Source organism: Pseudopipra pipra, chromosome 6 (genome assembly GCF_036250125.1).
Source record: "Pseudopipra pipra isolate bDixPip1 chromosome 6, bDixPip1.hap1, whole genome shotgun sequence".
NCBI classification, from domain to species: Eukaryota; Metazoa; Chordata; class Aves; order Passeriformes; family Pipridae; genus Pseudopipra; species Pseudopipra pipra.
Window position 1 is genome coordinate 44,633,271 of NC_087554.1, and position 18,440 is coordinate 44,651,710.

General features: G+C 40.8%; 1 protein-coding gene across 3 annotated transcripts in view; it reads right to left on the reverse strand.

Annotated features, from left to right (window-relative positions):
* STON2 (stonin 2) overlaps positions 1-18,440 on the reverse strand; it is a 74,609-nt gene that overhangs the window by 40,688 nt on the left and 15,481 nt on the right. For all 3 annotated transcript variants that reach the window (XR_010431446.1, XM_064658901.1, XM_064658902.1), the window contains exons 2-4: positions 17,616-17,824; positions 16,941-17,195; positions 10,891-11,088 (exon numbers count right to left, since the gene is read on the reverse strand). Coding sequence is in view for 2 of the 3 variants with exons in the window: in XM_064658901.1 (XP_064514971.1) it covers positions 10,891-11,088; positions 16,941-17,195; positions 17,616-17,703 (541 nt within the window). In the remaining variant the exon portion in view is untranslated. The remainder of the gene's footprint in view (positions 1-10,890; positions 11,089-16,940; positions 17,196-17,615; positions 17,825-18,440) is intronic.

Sequence of the window (18,440 nt, forward strand, 5' to 3'; positions counted from 1 at the left end):
TGGACTGTCAATCTCAGCAGAGCACAGCTCACCCTTTAGCCCTAGCAGTCCCCCAGCCTCTGCCAGGTCTGGAGCAGCTTGGCAGGAGGACAGAGGGCAGAGCTGAAGTCTCAGTGGCAGGTGGCAGCCAGCTCCTCACAGGTACAGGGCAGCCTTGAAGGGTGAGGGCACAGCTCTGAGTGTGCCAAAGCTCTGCATTACAGCTCTAGAAACTAGCCGTGCCCAGCATCCTTTACTACAAAACTCCTGCAAAAAACACACTGCCTTAATGTGAGTACACAGAAGAAACTGCATGGCTCTTCAGCATCCAGTTCTCTTGGTAACTGAATCACCTCACCTGGTGCAAGTAGATCACATTCAAGACACCTTCTCTGCATTTCCTTAACTCCCTTGCCCTCTCCATAGCCCCCCATCAGCATCCACTGTGCATGAGTGTATCCACACTGATGCACTCACATGCCTTGCCTCTGACTGCTCTGTTATTGAGAAGCCATCTGGTGTTGATGTCTTAACTACTGGAGCACTGACCTCTCCTAGGTAACCTGCCTTGACCTTTATGGGAGATCAGTGCATCTGATGCTGTCCATTTCTGGACACATATGTGACTAATCAAGAAATCAACTGCTCTTCATGATGTTTCAACTATGCTATGACACATAGGCTGGTCCCTGTAATCTTGGGACACAGAAAAGCCAAAGGAGCTGAAGCTGAGTCATGTAATTTCAAACTGAGCAGAGATCGAAAGCATACTCTGCAGGGTTTGATCACATCATGGGGAAGCTCTCACAATACTTGTTACATTTGAAGAATTTGCGGTGGCATAGATTTTAGCAGAGATGTATGGTCTTAGCAGAGCCCTGAGAACACACCCGTATTGTTAATCCATGTCACTGTGTCTTCACTGCTTTTGTAGTCATGCTAATTTAAACAGAAAACTGCTCATGAGTGACACAGTCTGTATTTTCCTTAAAGCCAGATTTACCCCGAAAGCCTGAGGTCTACCATCAGCAAGGACTGATCTGTGTGTACAACAATAACAAGTACACAGCTCTGCTGAAACCTCTTCAGCTAAGCAAGTTTTCAAATACAGCCTTTAAAGCAGTGCAGTTTGGTGGCTTTACCAAGAAAAGTATAATCTACTGATTGAGATGAAGATGCAAGATGAAGGCTGTGCAGTCCAGTCACAGCATTGCTGAAGAGACACACCAACATTCAAAGAAAGGGAACAGTGTATATGCAACTGCGTCAACAGAGTGAAATGCCTTTGTGTCTCTCCCTTCTTGGAGACGAAGAACTCAAAAGATTTGCAGGGAATCCTGCAGGTCTCCCAGGATACACCATAGTTCACACTAATAATGTGTTGCTGGAGGCAACCAAGCCTGAACAAACAAATCAGTCCGGGGGAGGAGGAGGAGCGGTGGGTTCATGAAAGCAAAGCCTCCAGTAAAGCCCCCCTACTTCTTTTATGTAAACTTTCCCACCCAGATCCTAATTCTGGCTGGCTGGTGAAGGGCCTGCTGCAGAGGAGGCTCAGTGAAGCACCCTGGGCTAACCTCGTGTCCCACTTCCTGAGCCAAGTGACTGCACTGGAGGCAGTGCTGTGCAGCCCTGAGGCACAGCAGAGTGAGGAAGCTGGCACACTGGCTGGCGTGACAAACACACTAACATCCCCCAGTTGTCTGCTCTGCCGAACAGACCATATGTCTCTGTACACTGTGCGCTGTCATGTGCTCCCTTTCCATCCCAAACTCTCCTGAAGACTCATGCCTACCACAAAGCATACAAATCCATGTGTAGCGGAGCCAGAATATTGCAAGCAAAAACACACAGAAATCCTTGTGCTTCCTGCACTGAATGAACATTTCCGTTGGGCTTCTCAGGAGGAGATCCAAGTTTTGGCAAAGAGAATCAAGAATATTTTTGGTGCTTATGCAAGAACACTAATTTCTTTCACTTCATTAAAAACCGACACTCTTCTTACCACACATTTGCTGTAAGAATATGTATATCTCACCACCACACTCACCATTATCCAACCACATAAAAATTTTTTCAGAAAAAGAGGATTACTTTTAAATTCTAGACTTTTCTGCATGTGGATAATGGCCTAAAGCTTGGCAGCTGCCTGTGCTAGATACCTATTCTTTGTGTAGAGAAAGAGTTGTACAGATTTTTTTAGCTACTATCAGATGTCTGCACTTAATGACAGTATGGGATATATCCCATCTTTTCTAAAGACTCGCAGATCCACCAGATCAGTCTGAACATAGACTCAGAGCTACCCTGCTCCCTCTGGCCATGTCAGTGTTGCTGTGGAGAGTCATTCTCTTCATCTCACCAGAAAACAAAGAGTTTTAAAGATCCATTTTAACATAACCTGAAACCTGTGAAAGTGGCAAGTCTAAGCGTACAATTATCTGCATTTCAGATAATAATCAAAACAGCTACTTGCTGAAACACCCACTTCAACATGTTCATTTTATATTATGAATTATCCTTTGTTAGTAACCACCGATCTTCTCTTGTCCTACACTGCTCACTTTTGGTATGGAGCACTGAAGACACCTAAGTGTTATCTGTCTGTGCTGCTCATACATTAAATTATTCCATTGCTCCAAAATCTGCCTTAAGATGTTTCATGAAACAATGCATCTTTTAACTACTATGTTTTTGAAAACAAGCAAAAAACCCTAGGCTCTGAGCCAAAAGGTGTCTATTACAGGTACCTACCCTCTCAAATGTTATTCACGCCGAGATTTCAACCAGTGAGGAAATTCCTACAGGCAGTTGGACCTCACAATCTCAGTCTACACTCAGCAAGTTTATGCCTCTTCTGAGTGCCACTGTGTATGTTTAAGTCTGAATATATAAAGGCAGCTAAAAGCAAAACCAAAAAGGTAGCCAATGGTACCTGACAGCCAGTGTGGCAGATTCCTGGCTGCCCTGAACCAGAGATGGAGATTGCTTGCTCTGCCTCCAATAGCTGAATCTTACCTGCCACAGCCCTCTGGTCCTTAGCCCTGTCCTGCCAAGGGTTCTCCTGCAAACAGCAGTTCCCACACCCTTAACAGTCGAAGGATCAGAAAGCCTCTGGCTCCTGCTTTTCTCAATTTTCTTAGTCTTGCTTCTTCCCTGCAGCAGAAACAGGCCTTGGCCCTAACCTCTCTCCTTCTCCCACCCTCCACTATGAGGAGCCAAGCATGGGATGCTGTGGAGGCAGGTCCTGTATCCTCAGTGTGGTGAAGCAGAAGGAAGTAAGGAAGGGAAAAGAAGTGCAGAAAGAGTGAAAAGGAAATACTGACCATATCCACAACTCCTTGGCACATCAGATCCCTCATCCCCATGGAGACCCTCTTCCCACCATTGGGATGCCCCTGCCCAGCTTCTCTCCTCACCTTCCTCACTTGAGCAGAGCACACGATATGTGCAAATATGGTTGTGCCACTGCACTAATGTAAGTGTTGAAGATTTATTTTTTCCCTTCACTCCCAGATATTAGTTTAGTTATCATGCAGGCACTAATCAACACGTAAATCTGACAGAAAAGGACCTTGCCCTAATCTTTGAATTTTCAAAGCTTCATCCCTTGTCTAATATTTAAGTCACCAAAATGAGAGATATTTTTGTTTTTGACAGAGATTTCTTATTTTGTCAGTCTCACTGTTTAATTCTGCCCTACAACTAGAAGTATTTAAGATAAAAGCCTAATAAAGCCAACACAGGACTAGTCGACCTGGAAAGCTGGGTCTCAATGGGTCCTACCTTTCTCAGAAATAATCTTCAGTGGTAATGTAACATCCTGGTGCAAAAGCAAACCACATATATGCATATAAAGAGCAGGGAAGTGGGGCTGTGGTGATAAAGAAACATTAGTGCATTTAGATATTGTGCCAAAGCTAATGAATATTTTGCCCCTTCTCTTTAAGAATGATGATGCAGAGCACAGCGACAAGGGTGCAGGAGGAAGGCTAGATAACCAAAAGAAGGATGTGGAAATGGAAATTAACATTAATGAGGTAAGAAAAGATTTTGGAGAGGTTACTGTGCTCAGACCAGGAGGTCTGATAAACTCCCTCCCCAAACTCTGAAAGAACTGACAGATGTAGTTATAGCTTTCATTACAAGGATTTTAAAGGAATTGGTTCAGATGGGAATGGTACCATACCACTGGAGAAGAGCATATATAGTAACCATATCTTTAAGGGGTAAAAATTGCTCTGGAAAATAAAAGGCTGACTGCAATAGTATGCAAGATTTTGGAAGGAACACTTGAAAAGTAGAAGATAATAAAGAGGATGGAAGCTAGCTTTAAAAGAGATAGTTTGTTTCAGCCAAACCTAAGAGATTTCATTGACAACAAATTTTCTAGATAAAAAATAGATGTGTCTGTATTAGAAAAAGCATTTAATGAGGTCCTAACTGGGAAGGACTTAAAATGGAGATTGATACCAATATTAAGACAGAAGTAAAAACCAAGCTAAGACAGCCATTGAATTTTAAGAGACAGGTTAGAGGAACTACAATTAAAATTTCTTTATTAACTTTACATGATTAAGACTATGTTTATCTGTTTTTTAAATAATTATCATGGCACAGAAAGGAACATGCTAATGGTATTTGCTGAATACACACAATTAGGAGGAACTGGGTATATAAAAAAATTTTGAATATCATACTGAAAGGAGTGATTCATCTTAAGTGCTGGAGCCACAGAAATGAGATGAAATGAAATAAGCAATATACAGTTCATAATAAGACATTTAAGGACAGATATATTTGTTATAAGGAAGGAACTCATTAATTACTTATGAGAGAAAGTGATCTAGTATATAGACAGTCAATTTGAATATAGTGAAAGGATACTTGCCTGATGCACTGGCACAAAAGGAAATAAGATCCCGGGATGTACCAAGGAGAGAATCCCTGAAGACGGCGACACTAATATCTTGATATCACACTACAGTGAGACCTCAGTCTGTGCACAGTTTGGGTCACCACATACCCAAAAGACTAATTCAAACAGCAACATGAGCTAAGAAAAGCTTTCTAGGGTGAGGAGGAGAATGGAGAACCAGCATACTAAAGAGCTTGTCTCATTCAGTTCAGTAAATGAAAATAGAGAGAGAGAGATAATTACACTGTATAAATATATTAAAGGGCTTACACTGGAGAGGGCAAAAAGCTATTTGAAAGACAATATTGGCACAGGAACACATGGATAGGAAATGGTCAGGAATATGTAAGCGAATCAAGCTCACTGAAATGTCTACATGAGAAAATACATCAACTCAGTAAATTGTTGACCAAAGTCTGCACATAAACAGCATAATTTCTACCAAGCCTGTAATGTGCATGAGGACACAGAGCTACAGGACATGTTGACAGGATCTCTAATCTCCTTTTAGGCACTAAACTAAATGGCTAGATTTGGAGAAGAGCACACTGAGCTGTAGCTATTTGAAAATTTTGTCACGCTGTAACAGGAATAGTTGGGACACAAGAATCTTGGAAACAGTTTGAGATGCTAACCCCAGATCTGGAATTCTTCACCAAAAGTACTGAGCACTTCTAATAGCTTCAAAAAATTGAGTTCTAAGTGATTAGTTCACATCAGTCTCCATGAGATTTACTGCAGTACCACTAGGGTACTGGCATCCACGTCACAAAACCCAGGATCACAATTCTCACTCTTGCTAACCAAGATTAGAATGAAGAAACAGTATGATATCTCCTCTTTCTCTTGTGTAATGTGCATAGTCATAATGCAAATACCAACTTATATATGTTCTAAGATTAGGCAGAGTATTTTGGTTGCACATGTCAAACATAAGGACAATTAAGGCTAAATTGCTTCTAATAAGAGATGAACATGGTCATTAAATAAGGTTCATGTCATATCTGTACTCCAGGATTATTTTGTTTGATCAAGGTTAGATAAGCTAAAAATCAGAGATGTTGAAGTAAAGACATAAAGCAGTAATCTCCATGCAGTACTATCATTCAACTCTGCTCATTTCTGGCTTGAAAGAGCAGAGAATGTTTTCCCCTAACACCAGACTGAATAAAGGAGGCAGAACTTCTGATAAAAATGGGCCTTTATCACAACAAGTTTCTAAGTGGGCAAAGGAAAATAAATTATCAACATAGAAGCTGAACATTTTGCTTAAATGATTCTGTACATTGTTCTTCTTTTGACAAACCTGCTTCCCATTGTATCCCACACTGTTCTTTGAGATGATGACTCTATAACTGATCCCCTATAGACATCCATCATGACTTTTCCAATTCTTGTGCTGCATAGTCCAGTGATTGCTTGAGCCTTTCTTAGGTTTCAGACGATATCACAGTAGGAGAGAAACAAGCAAATCTATGCATTTGGGCATCATGAAACTTCTCATTCTTACTGCTGCCAGCCTTTTCACTGGCTGTTTTACACTGCCAGTTCCATTCAGCTCCTTCGTATTCAGACAGGAAATTCCACACAAAACTAGGATCTCTAATCAAGAGAACATGCAATAATTTACAGGTCCTGTTAATTGGTGCTACTGCTGAAACCTTGCTTGCTTCTCTGCCACATAGAACTGACAGTGGAAAATGCCAGTTCTCAGGTGGGTAACTTTGCCCAGTGGTGAATCCTGCTGTTGTTCAAGAGCTGCAGAATGGGGTCCCTGGGGTGCAACCAGCTCTGTGGGGCACCGGCTATGTTGCTGTGCATTACGAAGCTGGGGCAGTGCTGCACCACTGCTACTATATGGTTACAGTGCCATTTCTGCCTCTGCCTGCCACACAGCAGTTAGGGGTCACACATGTAACCTGCTATCTCCAAACGTGCAGGTGTTCTCAGAAAACAATAACATAGTGACTTCCTCGGTATCCCAGTAGTCCCAGAGATTCAGGAGAATGCCAAAGAGAACAACTGGTCAGCAAAATGAATGGTTAACATCAAACATGGTGTAGCTGCAACTTTCCCAAGCTACAAATCACAACAGCAACAACAGAACTAGCAACAACACACCTAAAATTGCTACCAGGAAACTTATGCCTACACATAAACATACACAAACATAGTTTTATTATATAATAGATAGACTCTATCATATATTCTATTAAATTTATAATAGATTATACTGTTTACGAGCTACACGTATATATATATATCTTTTTATTATATACATATTGACCATATATAATTATTTTTATTTTATATACAAGTCAATATTTACTTTTAATTTATGTAAACAAAATTATTTTAGAGAAGAATGGTGAAATGCAGAAATCCAGATCAAGTTGTGAGGTATTTCTGCACAACCTCAGAGCAGATTTCAGTGCTTCCAGATCTATAATCACAGTTACAAGAAGACCTCCCCCTTGCTCCTCTGACTCGTAGATATTTGGCCTTTTTAGAAAGCTGAGAAAGGCATCTGCAACAGAATGAACAAATACTTGTATTGTATCAGTAACAGAGATGTCCTGTGTTACTTATCTTGCAGAGCACAGCACAAAGGCCAAAAGTTCCTCCTTCCTTTCATGGTTATTGATCTAAGCTGAGCGACATGGCGAGGCATGTAAGAAGCTGAGGCAAGGGGCCACTTCACCAGCACCAATACAGCTTCACGCACTGTGAAACCCTAGATGTTGCAAAGTGCTTGCTGTTATAACCATGTAAACCTGCCCACATTTATTGGCTAGCTGCTGCAGGCTGAATAGCCCCTCGTGTGTCAAAGATGAGGATAATATCAAAGGCTTCTTGGTGCCAGAGTTCAAACTAGCATAGGCAATAAAGTGTAGCATCTTCTAGCTGCACTTTGATAGAAAACCAAATGTTTTTCAGCTCTGCTCATGCAACATTTACTTTCACCGCTATGAACTCTGCTGCCTTTACAGGACATTGTGCTTATCCCAACTCCATCAGTTGCGAGGCTTTCTGCAGTCCCCTGCAAGGGTAAACTTTCAGTTTGGGATCATTTGGGACTCTCTCATCTTAGATATCTTCCTAGGCCATATCTTGCATAAACACATGCACTAGATAAAGCTCAAACCCATTAGACTGTTTTGCACTCAAATCTTATGCCAGTTGTGAGAAAGTTAATTCCCAGCCAATTTTACCTCCTTGGAGCCTACCAGCCCTGGACACCAAGACGTGCATTCTCATTGCTGTGAACTGTCCCTGCATGTGCCTGCAGTTAGACCTACCTCAGGCTCTCATCTGCTCCCACACAAACCCCTGTGCCCTGAACTCTCACAGGCAGTTGACGTTTAAGCATTTTGCATGCAGGACAGATTCAAGACAAGTGGTGAAATTATGGAACAGAGTATCTTGGATTCTTTTTTATGCTGTTCAGGCAATAAAAATTCATCATGGCTAAAACAGTTATTTTAACTCAGCATCTGACTGCTTAGCAGAAGTTTTCATGCTTTTCTCATCACCAAGTTTTTCTTGCTTGAAAGAGTATTAGACCCAAGCTACTTTATAGACCTGCTTCTTCACCATCACTAAGTAGATCAAACATTGATTACTTATTTTCATAGGGTTTTTCAGCAGTGAAATTAGTCTGAATTTTTTTTCTCTTCATCAAGCTTGACAGCTTGGAGTCAACACACTGGCTAGCAGCCAATGTGACTTCATCATGAAATAGAGCATGAGGATTCCTCTCTTTTCCTTCATGTTAAAAATACATGCCACTTCATTGCCTCGATGAAGCCTTCAAACTCTACTACAGATTGAGGCAGCCACTCCTTTGAGAAGAGAAATAAAAATCAAATGCTTGAATCAAGTCAGGTTTGAAGAACTGAATTTCTGGAGAGAGGTGGAGAAGGAGAGAAGAAAGTGGTCATTCATTTTTTTGTCCACTTATGCACTGTGAGGGTGGGATGAGGGTAGAGTGAACAGCAGAAAAGCAGCCACAACTGTACAACAGTTCCATGGCCACTAGGTTCTCAGCCCCCTCACCTCCATAAACCTTCCTGATGCCAGCAGCTGCCTCAGAGGTGGGCTCTGAGGCATCCCAGGAACAGGACAAACAGATGCACTTTGTTCATGCTGCCTTTTGTAAACTCCACATCTGGTGGTAGGAAGACTCAATATATTTCATACTTCAAGTTGGAGTACCACTAAGGTAGTGTACCTTATGTTTTAACTAATTACAGAGCCTTGCCAATATTACCTACTTTTTTAGTTTTAAAAATTTATAGGTGACTGGAATGAGTTTTTGTATCTATCTTGGTAATAAATATGTCAATTTGTGACTGACTGAGAAAGAAACAGTAAGAAGGTTGCACGCAAAGCTTTTACTAAAGTATCAACTTCACTTTTGGCCATACATAGGACATAATTCCATACACATGCTAGGCATATACAGCTGCACTTTTGCCTTTGACTTTTCTATATGATGCAAAGTTATATATGGACTGGGAATCCTTCATTCCCCTTGCTCAGATGGAGACAGCCCCAGTGACAACAGCGATCCTTTGGCAACCTATACCAAATCAACTGAACAGCAATAGCCAGCACATACTGCAGATGAAAAGTACTACACTTCATCCTAATAGACATGAGTTCATCAGAACAGAACTGATGCTCATGTTGGCACACCATGCCAGTTTGCCTATTCTACCTTTCTACCAATGGTTTCCAAACTCAGAGGTACAGACGAGCAGAGTATTCTAAAATAAAAATAGTCAGACAGATTGTTGGTAACTATTATTTGAAGAAAGAAATGTCTCTACTTATCCAAAGTTATTACTACTTCTCCACAAATCCTTTGTCTTAAGCACTAAGTCAGTACCTACTATGCTGCTGTTTATAAACCTGCCTTGATGTCCAACCTAGCTTCACTGAACCATTAAATAATACTCCTTGTAGGTGATGTATGTATATGTTTCTTATGAAAGGGACATATGACCTCAGCTAGGCTTAGGAATCCATTCTCCCAAAACATATCTTATTTCACATATATTGTTACATTCACCACCTGAGAGAAAATATCTCACATGCCTGAGCTATGGTGACACCAAAGAATCAATTTTCATCACCAAACTGGGAGCTACTAACCTTCCTCAACTTGGGTTGAACAGCTTCCAACATACTGCAGGTGCTTCCTCCTAGAGCTATGTATTTTTTTTTTTTCATTTTTATGTCCTGACATGTCAGCTTTTTTTATGTGCTGTGAAAGTCAACTTTGTCATTCAGGAGTTCCCATCATCCCAATTCTGCATGACATGAGTGGCACCACTCTGCTTTATTTCTCCTGCTTCAGAGATTACCTAGAGTACAGCTGAGGAGCAATGAGCTACAATGCCATGTAGCACATTTTCCCATCTGAATGTAGCCCTACATGGTCAGATATAGGACCCTTAAATGGTTGAAATCTGCTACTGAACCACCCTCTGCCATCTCCTACACCCTCTCTGCATTACTGTACAGTAACAGTGCAAAGCACAGTACAAAGAATGCATCCAGTAAACGATCTGTGTCTTGGCACTCACTGAAACAGCGAGAGGCATGAAGAGCTGGACCTGCCTCACCTGAATACACCGTCAAGTTAAGAAAATTTCTGCATGGAAGTTCAGGAAAGGCATCCAGCTTCCCCCACAATATACTGAAAACTAGCTCCTAGATCAGGTTAAGCTGATGTGATATGTGAAAACCAGAAATGCTCCAAGTCCACCAACAGGTACATAGTTGCATTTGGCTCTTACTTCAGAAGCCTGCACGTATCAGTGGTGTGTAAAATCCAAGTGTGATTTTTTGGAAAGTGGAGTAGAAAAAAGCGTTAGCCTAATCCTTGAGTTTGTTCTGCTTTGGATCCATTCTCCGTGGCTCAATTCTGAGCAGTGAGTTTGAGTAGCATTAAAAAGATAGAGATGGAAGCTTGAACGCTTCCCTCTTACCAGCTGAATCTGCTGCAGATGTTCTACCACTGGTCAAGTCCTCAGTATTAATTGACTGCAGATCTGTGTAGGAGGGAGCAATGCTTGGGCTGCTGGTGTCCTCTGAGTTGGTTGTCCAGCTGCTCTCTGAGGCATGGGCTTGCCTCTCAGAAGAGTTGGAAGAGGGGGAGGTCCAGCTGGGTACTTTTGATGCAGACACTGGTTGCAGAAAACAGGTATCAGTTAGAGACATACAGAGTGATCTTCCAGAAGATCATGATTATTCCAAAGACATGCTAGATCAGACCCTACTGAGGTACTGTAAATATAAATTCCAACATCCACAGCAACAAAATTATTTTATAACAAACACACAACAATTTAACTAGGGCCTGGTACTTTGACTTTCTAGCACTACTCAGCCGTCTGCCTTAGATCCCATACTGCTGGCAAATGTATGCTTTCCTATTGTTCTAGTATTGGAGAAGCTGTGACTTTTCAGAACAAGATTTCAAGTTTCTAGCACTGCTGACAAGATCTGAATGTGTGTGTTGTGCAACGCAGTGGAGTTTTTATAGTACCACAGATTTTTTTGAAGTGGTTTTATTATATTTAATTAAGCCTTACCTATCTGTGACACCCACTCAAATGCAGTCATCATCTCAGGAATTCTCCACGTGGGAGGAGGAGTATAAAAATAAACTGAAATTGACCTACTGATGTGCACTGGAATGGCTTTTGTTCCTGAACATGTGGAGTGTCCCAGTCTGAATATACTGCATAACATTTCTGCTCAGTGTAGACCAAAAGTCCTGTTCTACTCATTTGCCAGACTTGCATGTCAAACAGTTGTCCTGCCTAATCATCATCCAGAGTTCAGAACCGAAGCTTACACATCCACTGCTATGAATTTGTATTGTATATTCTTTGTATTGTATACTCTTTGCCCACAACGTCACTTGATACTTTGGAAGAAAATGGTAAATTAATGTTAAATAGGATTCATATCTCTCTGCTCCATCCAAGTGATGTGATGGGACACCTCTTTGTTATCGAAACATTGCTGTGTGCATAGAGGGAATATCCAAGCAGTGCTCCCTTGCTTGCTTTTTGAGATGTGTTAGTTTATTTTACATATCTGCACTCTTAGCCTAAGTAAGCAGGCACTGATAAATTTATATGTTTACAGCTATGAGCCTTTGTACTGAGCAGCTTCTGAATAGTCATCCCTAAAGATGTGGAGCTGAAAGTTAGAGCTGTCTCCTTATTGCAGAGGGTGACAGTTGTTGTGTTAGAGACATGACCAAAACCCCACACTTCTCCCTCCAGTAACTGCACACTGTGCTGTGCTTGGTGCCTGTAGAGAAAGGATGATGAGTGTATGATTATAAACTGTCAGTCCCTCTCTCAGTCCTTTTGTTAAACATGGCATGAGGCACCTGAAAAGCCATGCTTAAAGCTTCACCTGAAATTGCTTTGACAGAGCAGTTTATTTGGACAAGCTGAAAAGCTGAGCTCCGTATGTGAATAACTAACAAGAGCCAAGTTTTTTTTCCTCAGTGTGCTTTATATCTTGAGTTCTAGAAACTGTGGAATTATTTTATAAAAAAAAGATCTTGGATTTGCAGTATTTCTTTTTTTTGTTTAAAGTCAGCAACATGAACAAACATAAGCTAATTTAGAAACACATATGATAAAATAACTCATATACTGCCAACTAGTTTTGTGCTTTCCAAAATGAATTTTTGTCTAAGAGGGGAACCAACTGGACTAGTGTTGCCAAATACTTCTATACAGGAGCAAATTCTATTTTGGAATAATGGAATTGTTTGGGTTTTTTTCTAAAGAAAGTCTTGTCATTGGAAAACCATAACCATAGACAGCTTTTTTTCTGCAACAGATGTTCTTTGAAACCTTATTACAGTCAATTTCCAACTGTGACTGTTCTAGGTTCCCCAACACTAACCCTTGGAACTAGTAAAAGTGCATTTTCCCCTATGCTGAGGCAAAAGACCATCTATCAGTCTCAAAAGGCATGGCAAGAGAAAGTCAGCATCTACACATGTTTAAGGTCCCTCTTCAGATTCCTTGGACATGCTGCAGCCAAATTCTAAATGAAGTAGGGGTTTTTTTGCAGAAATTTTGAATTTGGTCTCTAGTGCCAATAAATGGAGAGTTCCAGCCTCTCTGCAGCAAGAATTTCTCAGAAATCTCTTTATGTTGAAAGACCACTGCCAGAACTATTCCTAAAATGCAAATTCTGTAGCACACGTTGGATACTGAAAACCAACATGTTGTTTCCCAAACTGAAAAATCTTTCCTTCCACATGCATTTTACTTTTCTTGACATTTTTGTTCTTAATACAGTTGATTGGCCTTTAATATGCAGGTTTATCTTAAAACTTTGAGGACCCGTTCCTTGATCCCTACACTGTATTACAATAAACCTTGTCAGCATCATTTCCCTTCCTATCATATAGGACCTCAGATTTTTCTGATTTTAGGACACCATCACTGTTGGTCTAGTTTCCAGCTGCTGATCTTGTGTTGCATGTATTGCCTATTTTCAGACAGAACAGCCCAAAATAGTTAAGCTGAGATTTGCCTTACTGTTGGACAGCCTCTCAAGAGACATGGTAGGAGTCCAAGTTACTTGAGCCATTTAAAACCAGACAAAGCTCTTGGGAAGAAGTGAGGGTGGCTCTGTGTGTGTGTGTGTGTAGGATTGATAATGTAACAGATCTTGCCTTATTCTAATTTTGGTGCTTTGCTGAATACCTCCTTGAATTGAAGAGTGCAGATAACACCTATAGAATATGAGATTATGAGCTGGAGGCCCACTGTGTAACAAATGCAAATGTTATGTCACCCACTGGCTGTGATCATTTACAGATTATGTAACATTTGTGATAGGAACATTCATGTGACTCTAAAAATCTCATTTTTCACTTTTGCAGTATCAGTTTGACAAGTTTGACTAGCCTGACAATAACATAAATTTCTTCTCTTCCCAGCAAAAGGAGAACAGGGAAGAGGGCACCACAACACATAATTTCTGTGACTAAATATTTCTGTGGCCTCGCTCAACAGCTTTTGCTTCTTGGGGAAAAATATACATGATTTGGCAGCTGTGAGTTAACTATGCATAAATCCAAAATGTAGAAATATTTTGAAACAAACATTTTGCTTAGCCTGAACCTGGTAGAATGAAAATTTACAAGAACATCCTAAATAAAGATAATTTTTACTGTGAGGCTCACTATGGGTGTTTTTCCTTTCTACACCTCGGGTTTTGACCTTTCTTCTCATCTTCCAAATTCTTTGCCTGTTTGTTCAGCCCTGTTTCTTGCTATCAGTTCCCAATTCCTCCTACTCCAATAATGTCTTCACTTTTCCCAGGACAACAAGGGTCCAGCATTAGCCTCGAGTTTCTTTTAAACACAGTTCCCATAGGATAACAACTTCATTCCAGTTGTCTTTATATTGCCTTTTTTTTTTTAGACTGTGAGCACTTCTGGACAAGTATTTGCTTTTGGGGTAACCAATGCAAAAATACTGTAGCCCTAAAGTCAGACAAAATCTCTCTCTCCTAGGACATATCCTCTTTGCTCTCACAGCACTCTGGAAATCCCCCTTTGCAAGCCCTTTTCAAAATGTGTTTCCAGGCAGCCTGGCCATCAGCCTGGGTAATTATCGAGTCAGCTGAGCAGTTGCTTGAGTGCAGACAGACAGACAGACGATTTCCTGACAGTGCTGGAGCCCTGACAGGAACGGTACCAGGGGTGCTGAGCCTTCAGGACATTGCTCTTCACAGCTGCCTGCACAGGAAACAGATTTTAAATATCTCCATCCTTCTCACACCGCTCCTTCTGTTCAGACTTGGCCTTATACTCTTCTCCCCCCCAGTGTGGGTATCTGCTATTGTTCTTATGCAGCCTGTTTGCTACTGGAAATGAATAACTGCTGTCACCACAGGCTTTCCACTGAGTGTGTTAGCATAGCAAGGTTGTAACACAAAGTCTCCAGCTTTGCTGCCGCCCATAGAAAAAAGACGTGATCTGCAGATTAATTGAGAACAACTAGGCTGAAGTTTATCCTACCTCTTGCTGTCAAATGTCCCTCAGAGTAGAGGGCCAGAAACAAAGAGCTGTCGTCTCTTCTGTCCCACGACCTTCCCTTTAGAGGCTGTCAGCTACACTGCTCTGGCCATTTATAAATACAGAATAGGAGTAGGACCAGCTCATAAACAAGGATTTTAAAATATCCTTAGGAAACCTCTTTAGGGTTCCTATATAGATCAAAGAATAATAGCCATGCAAGAATTACATGGAGCACATCCTGATCTGACTGCTAGGGGAATCACCCTCCTCCATGAAACTCAGCCAGATGCTGAAAGTTAGTGTGTAAATATCCTCCCTTGGTGACACAGATCACATACGACAAGCTTCTACAAGGGTACAAATTAGTGTCTTCTTCAAAACTGCACTGCTTTTGGAAAGTCTTTTCTAATTTCCTCATCTGGATATCCTAGACCTCTGACTAAAGCCTAGTATCCCCTGTGACTAAAAACACAAACCAAGAGGTAGTGCTTTTGCTAAGCACATATCTTAAGACTAGGCCACATCCCTTTAAGAATGGGAAATCAAGTAATACATCATAAAATTAGCTTTATGGAAGTCTCCTTCTTATGACTAGCTTTATTTATGTTGAGTAAAGATTTTGGTTTTTTCATTTAAGAAGAAGGTGCATTTATGAGTTTTTCAGTTAAGAAAGACATAAGAGCATTGGTAAGGAGATATCGTGTCAGAGCAACCAACAGCCTCATTTGAAAAAGTATGTGCCTGTAGGAATAAGCATAAGTCTCACTTAACCATGAAACTACAGAGAGAGGTAGAGCACCTCAGTTTTACAGATTTACACTCCTGGTGTAAATGCTCTTCCTTCTCTCCACATCACTAGGATGAGTAAATATTTACATCTAAGAATAAGAACCATTAAATAAATATAAAGATAAAAAGGTCAGGGAAACTTAGTTTTGCCAGAAGATTCACACACTTCTCCTGCACAAAGGTCCAACCTCTGTCTCAAATGGACTAGACTGTAGCACCCATCAAAAGAACAGATGGAAAACCAGATGGGGTTTACCCAAAATCCAACCCAAAGCTGACAATCCAAGTTTTCTAACAGAAGTATTATTCATGTCACAGGGAGTATTTGATGGACTCAGTGAGCAGAGTAAAGCTATAACTCTTTAAACTACTTCAATAACTAGCGGTCACAAAGTGGAAATATTAAGAGATAATCTCAGTTTAAACATGCAAAAGTAAAGTAATGTTTTCTTGGGCAATTACTCCATAACCTCCTACACGGAAGAATTCTGTTCATACATAAAAATTAGAAGCTCATATAGCCACATCAGTTAGCATAAGCTGATGAGGCAAACCAGAGGCTTTGCATGCATGTTTAAAGTATGTCAGAAAAAACTGTCACATTTGAAGAAAAGTGCATGCAGTAATGGAATTAGGGTAAACTTCTGTTGTCTTTGTAGTTCTCCAACTGCTAAATCATAGCATCAAAAGACAGCAGAAAGTACTGATGGGCACTGGAACACTGTTGGTCTCAACTGGCAAAAACCTTATGGGGACTATGAGCAGGTAAAGACTGCGACCACAGAGGACAACGATCACCCTTTTTTCAGTTCCAGATTACAGAGACAAACACGGATCAGACCTTTTAGATGGCTGTTCATACCTCTACATATGAAATGTCACTACTGAAAACACCTTCATGCTATTTCCCCATTAATGCACTTTGGCAGTTTCCAAAACTTAGTCAAGATATAGGTGGAGTGAACCACAGATGGCTTTCATTTTCTTTATAAAAAGAAAATATTGCTAGTGCAACCCCGAGCGATAGTATGACAGCCCTTTTTGAAACTGATGACATTAGTTGTGTTAAAATACAGTACAAACTAGTCCAAGGTCAACCTTTGAGAAACCAAAGAGCAAGGAAAAATTCTGTAAGCTCTTATTGTATTACTGGAACAGACCTTTTCTTTGCTTTTGCCTCACCTGTTTGTGGGTGGGTTGATGAAGCACTAGTCCATGAGGCGTCTTCAAACTGAACCCAAGCACTGATGGATGATGACAGATCAGTGCTAGGACACACACAGTTACCAAGCACAGCAGAATCCACCTTGGTTTGGTCAGCTGCCTCTTCCAACTGTGTGCAGAAAAGGTCTTTAAATTCTCCATCTGCATTTTGGTTCTCTTCTGGGGAGGTGTCTGAGGAATTAAAACATTTCTCCAGAGGCTCCTCAGTGCTACCTAAAATAGAGATGACACAGAAAGATTGGCAGGACTCACTATTACTTCACCATTTTTTATTGAAATATCAAAAATTTGCCATTAGCTGTAGAAAGTTCTCCTTTACCTAATGTAGTTTTTAGATTAACACTGCACATAGTTTTGCACTTGATTATAATGGGTGATATTTCCTCCATGGTCAGTTAGTTGCTGCCTTGAATTTTGAATAGATTTGAATAGATCTACATGAGATCACATTAGGAGAGTAATTTACCTTTTTGACCCAAATTCTCCTATTACATAGGGGTAGCAGGAGATAATTCAACCTCTGCACATACTGCTTCCACTCAGAAGCCAAGCTCTACGACGTTAGATATATGATAGTAGTTGGTCCAATTCAAACAAAGTCTCACCGGTTTCAAAGAAAATCAGACAGCTTACCTCGTGGGCTAACAGGGAGGATCAGCTCATCATTGAAGGACACCCACTCAGACTGGTGGGAGGCAATGACACTAGTCACAGACGTCATATTCGCAGCAGGCTCCTCATCTTCACTTGGGGATTATAAGCAGGAGGAAGCAGAATGGGAGAGGTACAGTGAAGATGAGCCAATGGAGAGAAACACCTCCTTTGCACTTTCTTTTCAAGTGCTGTTAAGATAAGAAAGAAGTAAATTACCTCTTCTAGAAAATTAAATGGGAGAAACTAGTGTCACCATTTTTAATAATATAGAATGCTAAACTAATGCATGTACCACAGGCACAGTACTGTCAAAGTACTACCACATTTGAGACAAGAATGTCACCTGTGTGGCTAGAGGAGGGCTACACTTGAGCAACTCCTTGATTTAAAGCATCTGAGAGTCTTCAAACATCCTCATGTTAAAGCAGCCCATCACTGAAACCAATGCTTTATTCCTTTCTCAAAGAGCCATGCCTCTCATAAACCCAGCAAGAGCAGTAATGAGGAGATTCTCCCAGGTTTAGCAGGTTTTGATTATGATGTAACTTAATCCCCACTTCAAGATGTCAACATGTCAACATGTCCTTACTCATCTTGGTACTTAAAATATCTGATCCCTCTCAAGAGGAAGAAATAAGCTTCATGTTTCATTATCAGTAACATGTATGTAGCTGGCTCTGGAATCAGGATGAGTTGCCAATGACTGTTATCATGGTCTTGGTATAGAAAGATGCCCTCTCAGCTAGCTGCACTTTCAACTCTGCTGCTTGACTGGAACTTCACATTTTAATTTAAAAAAAAAAA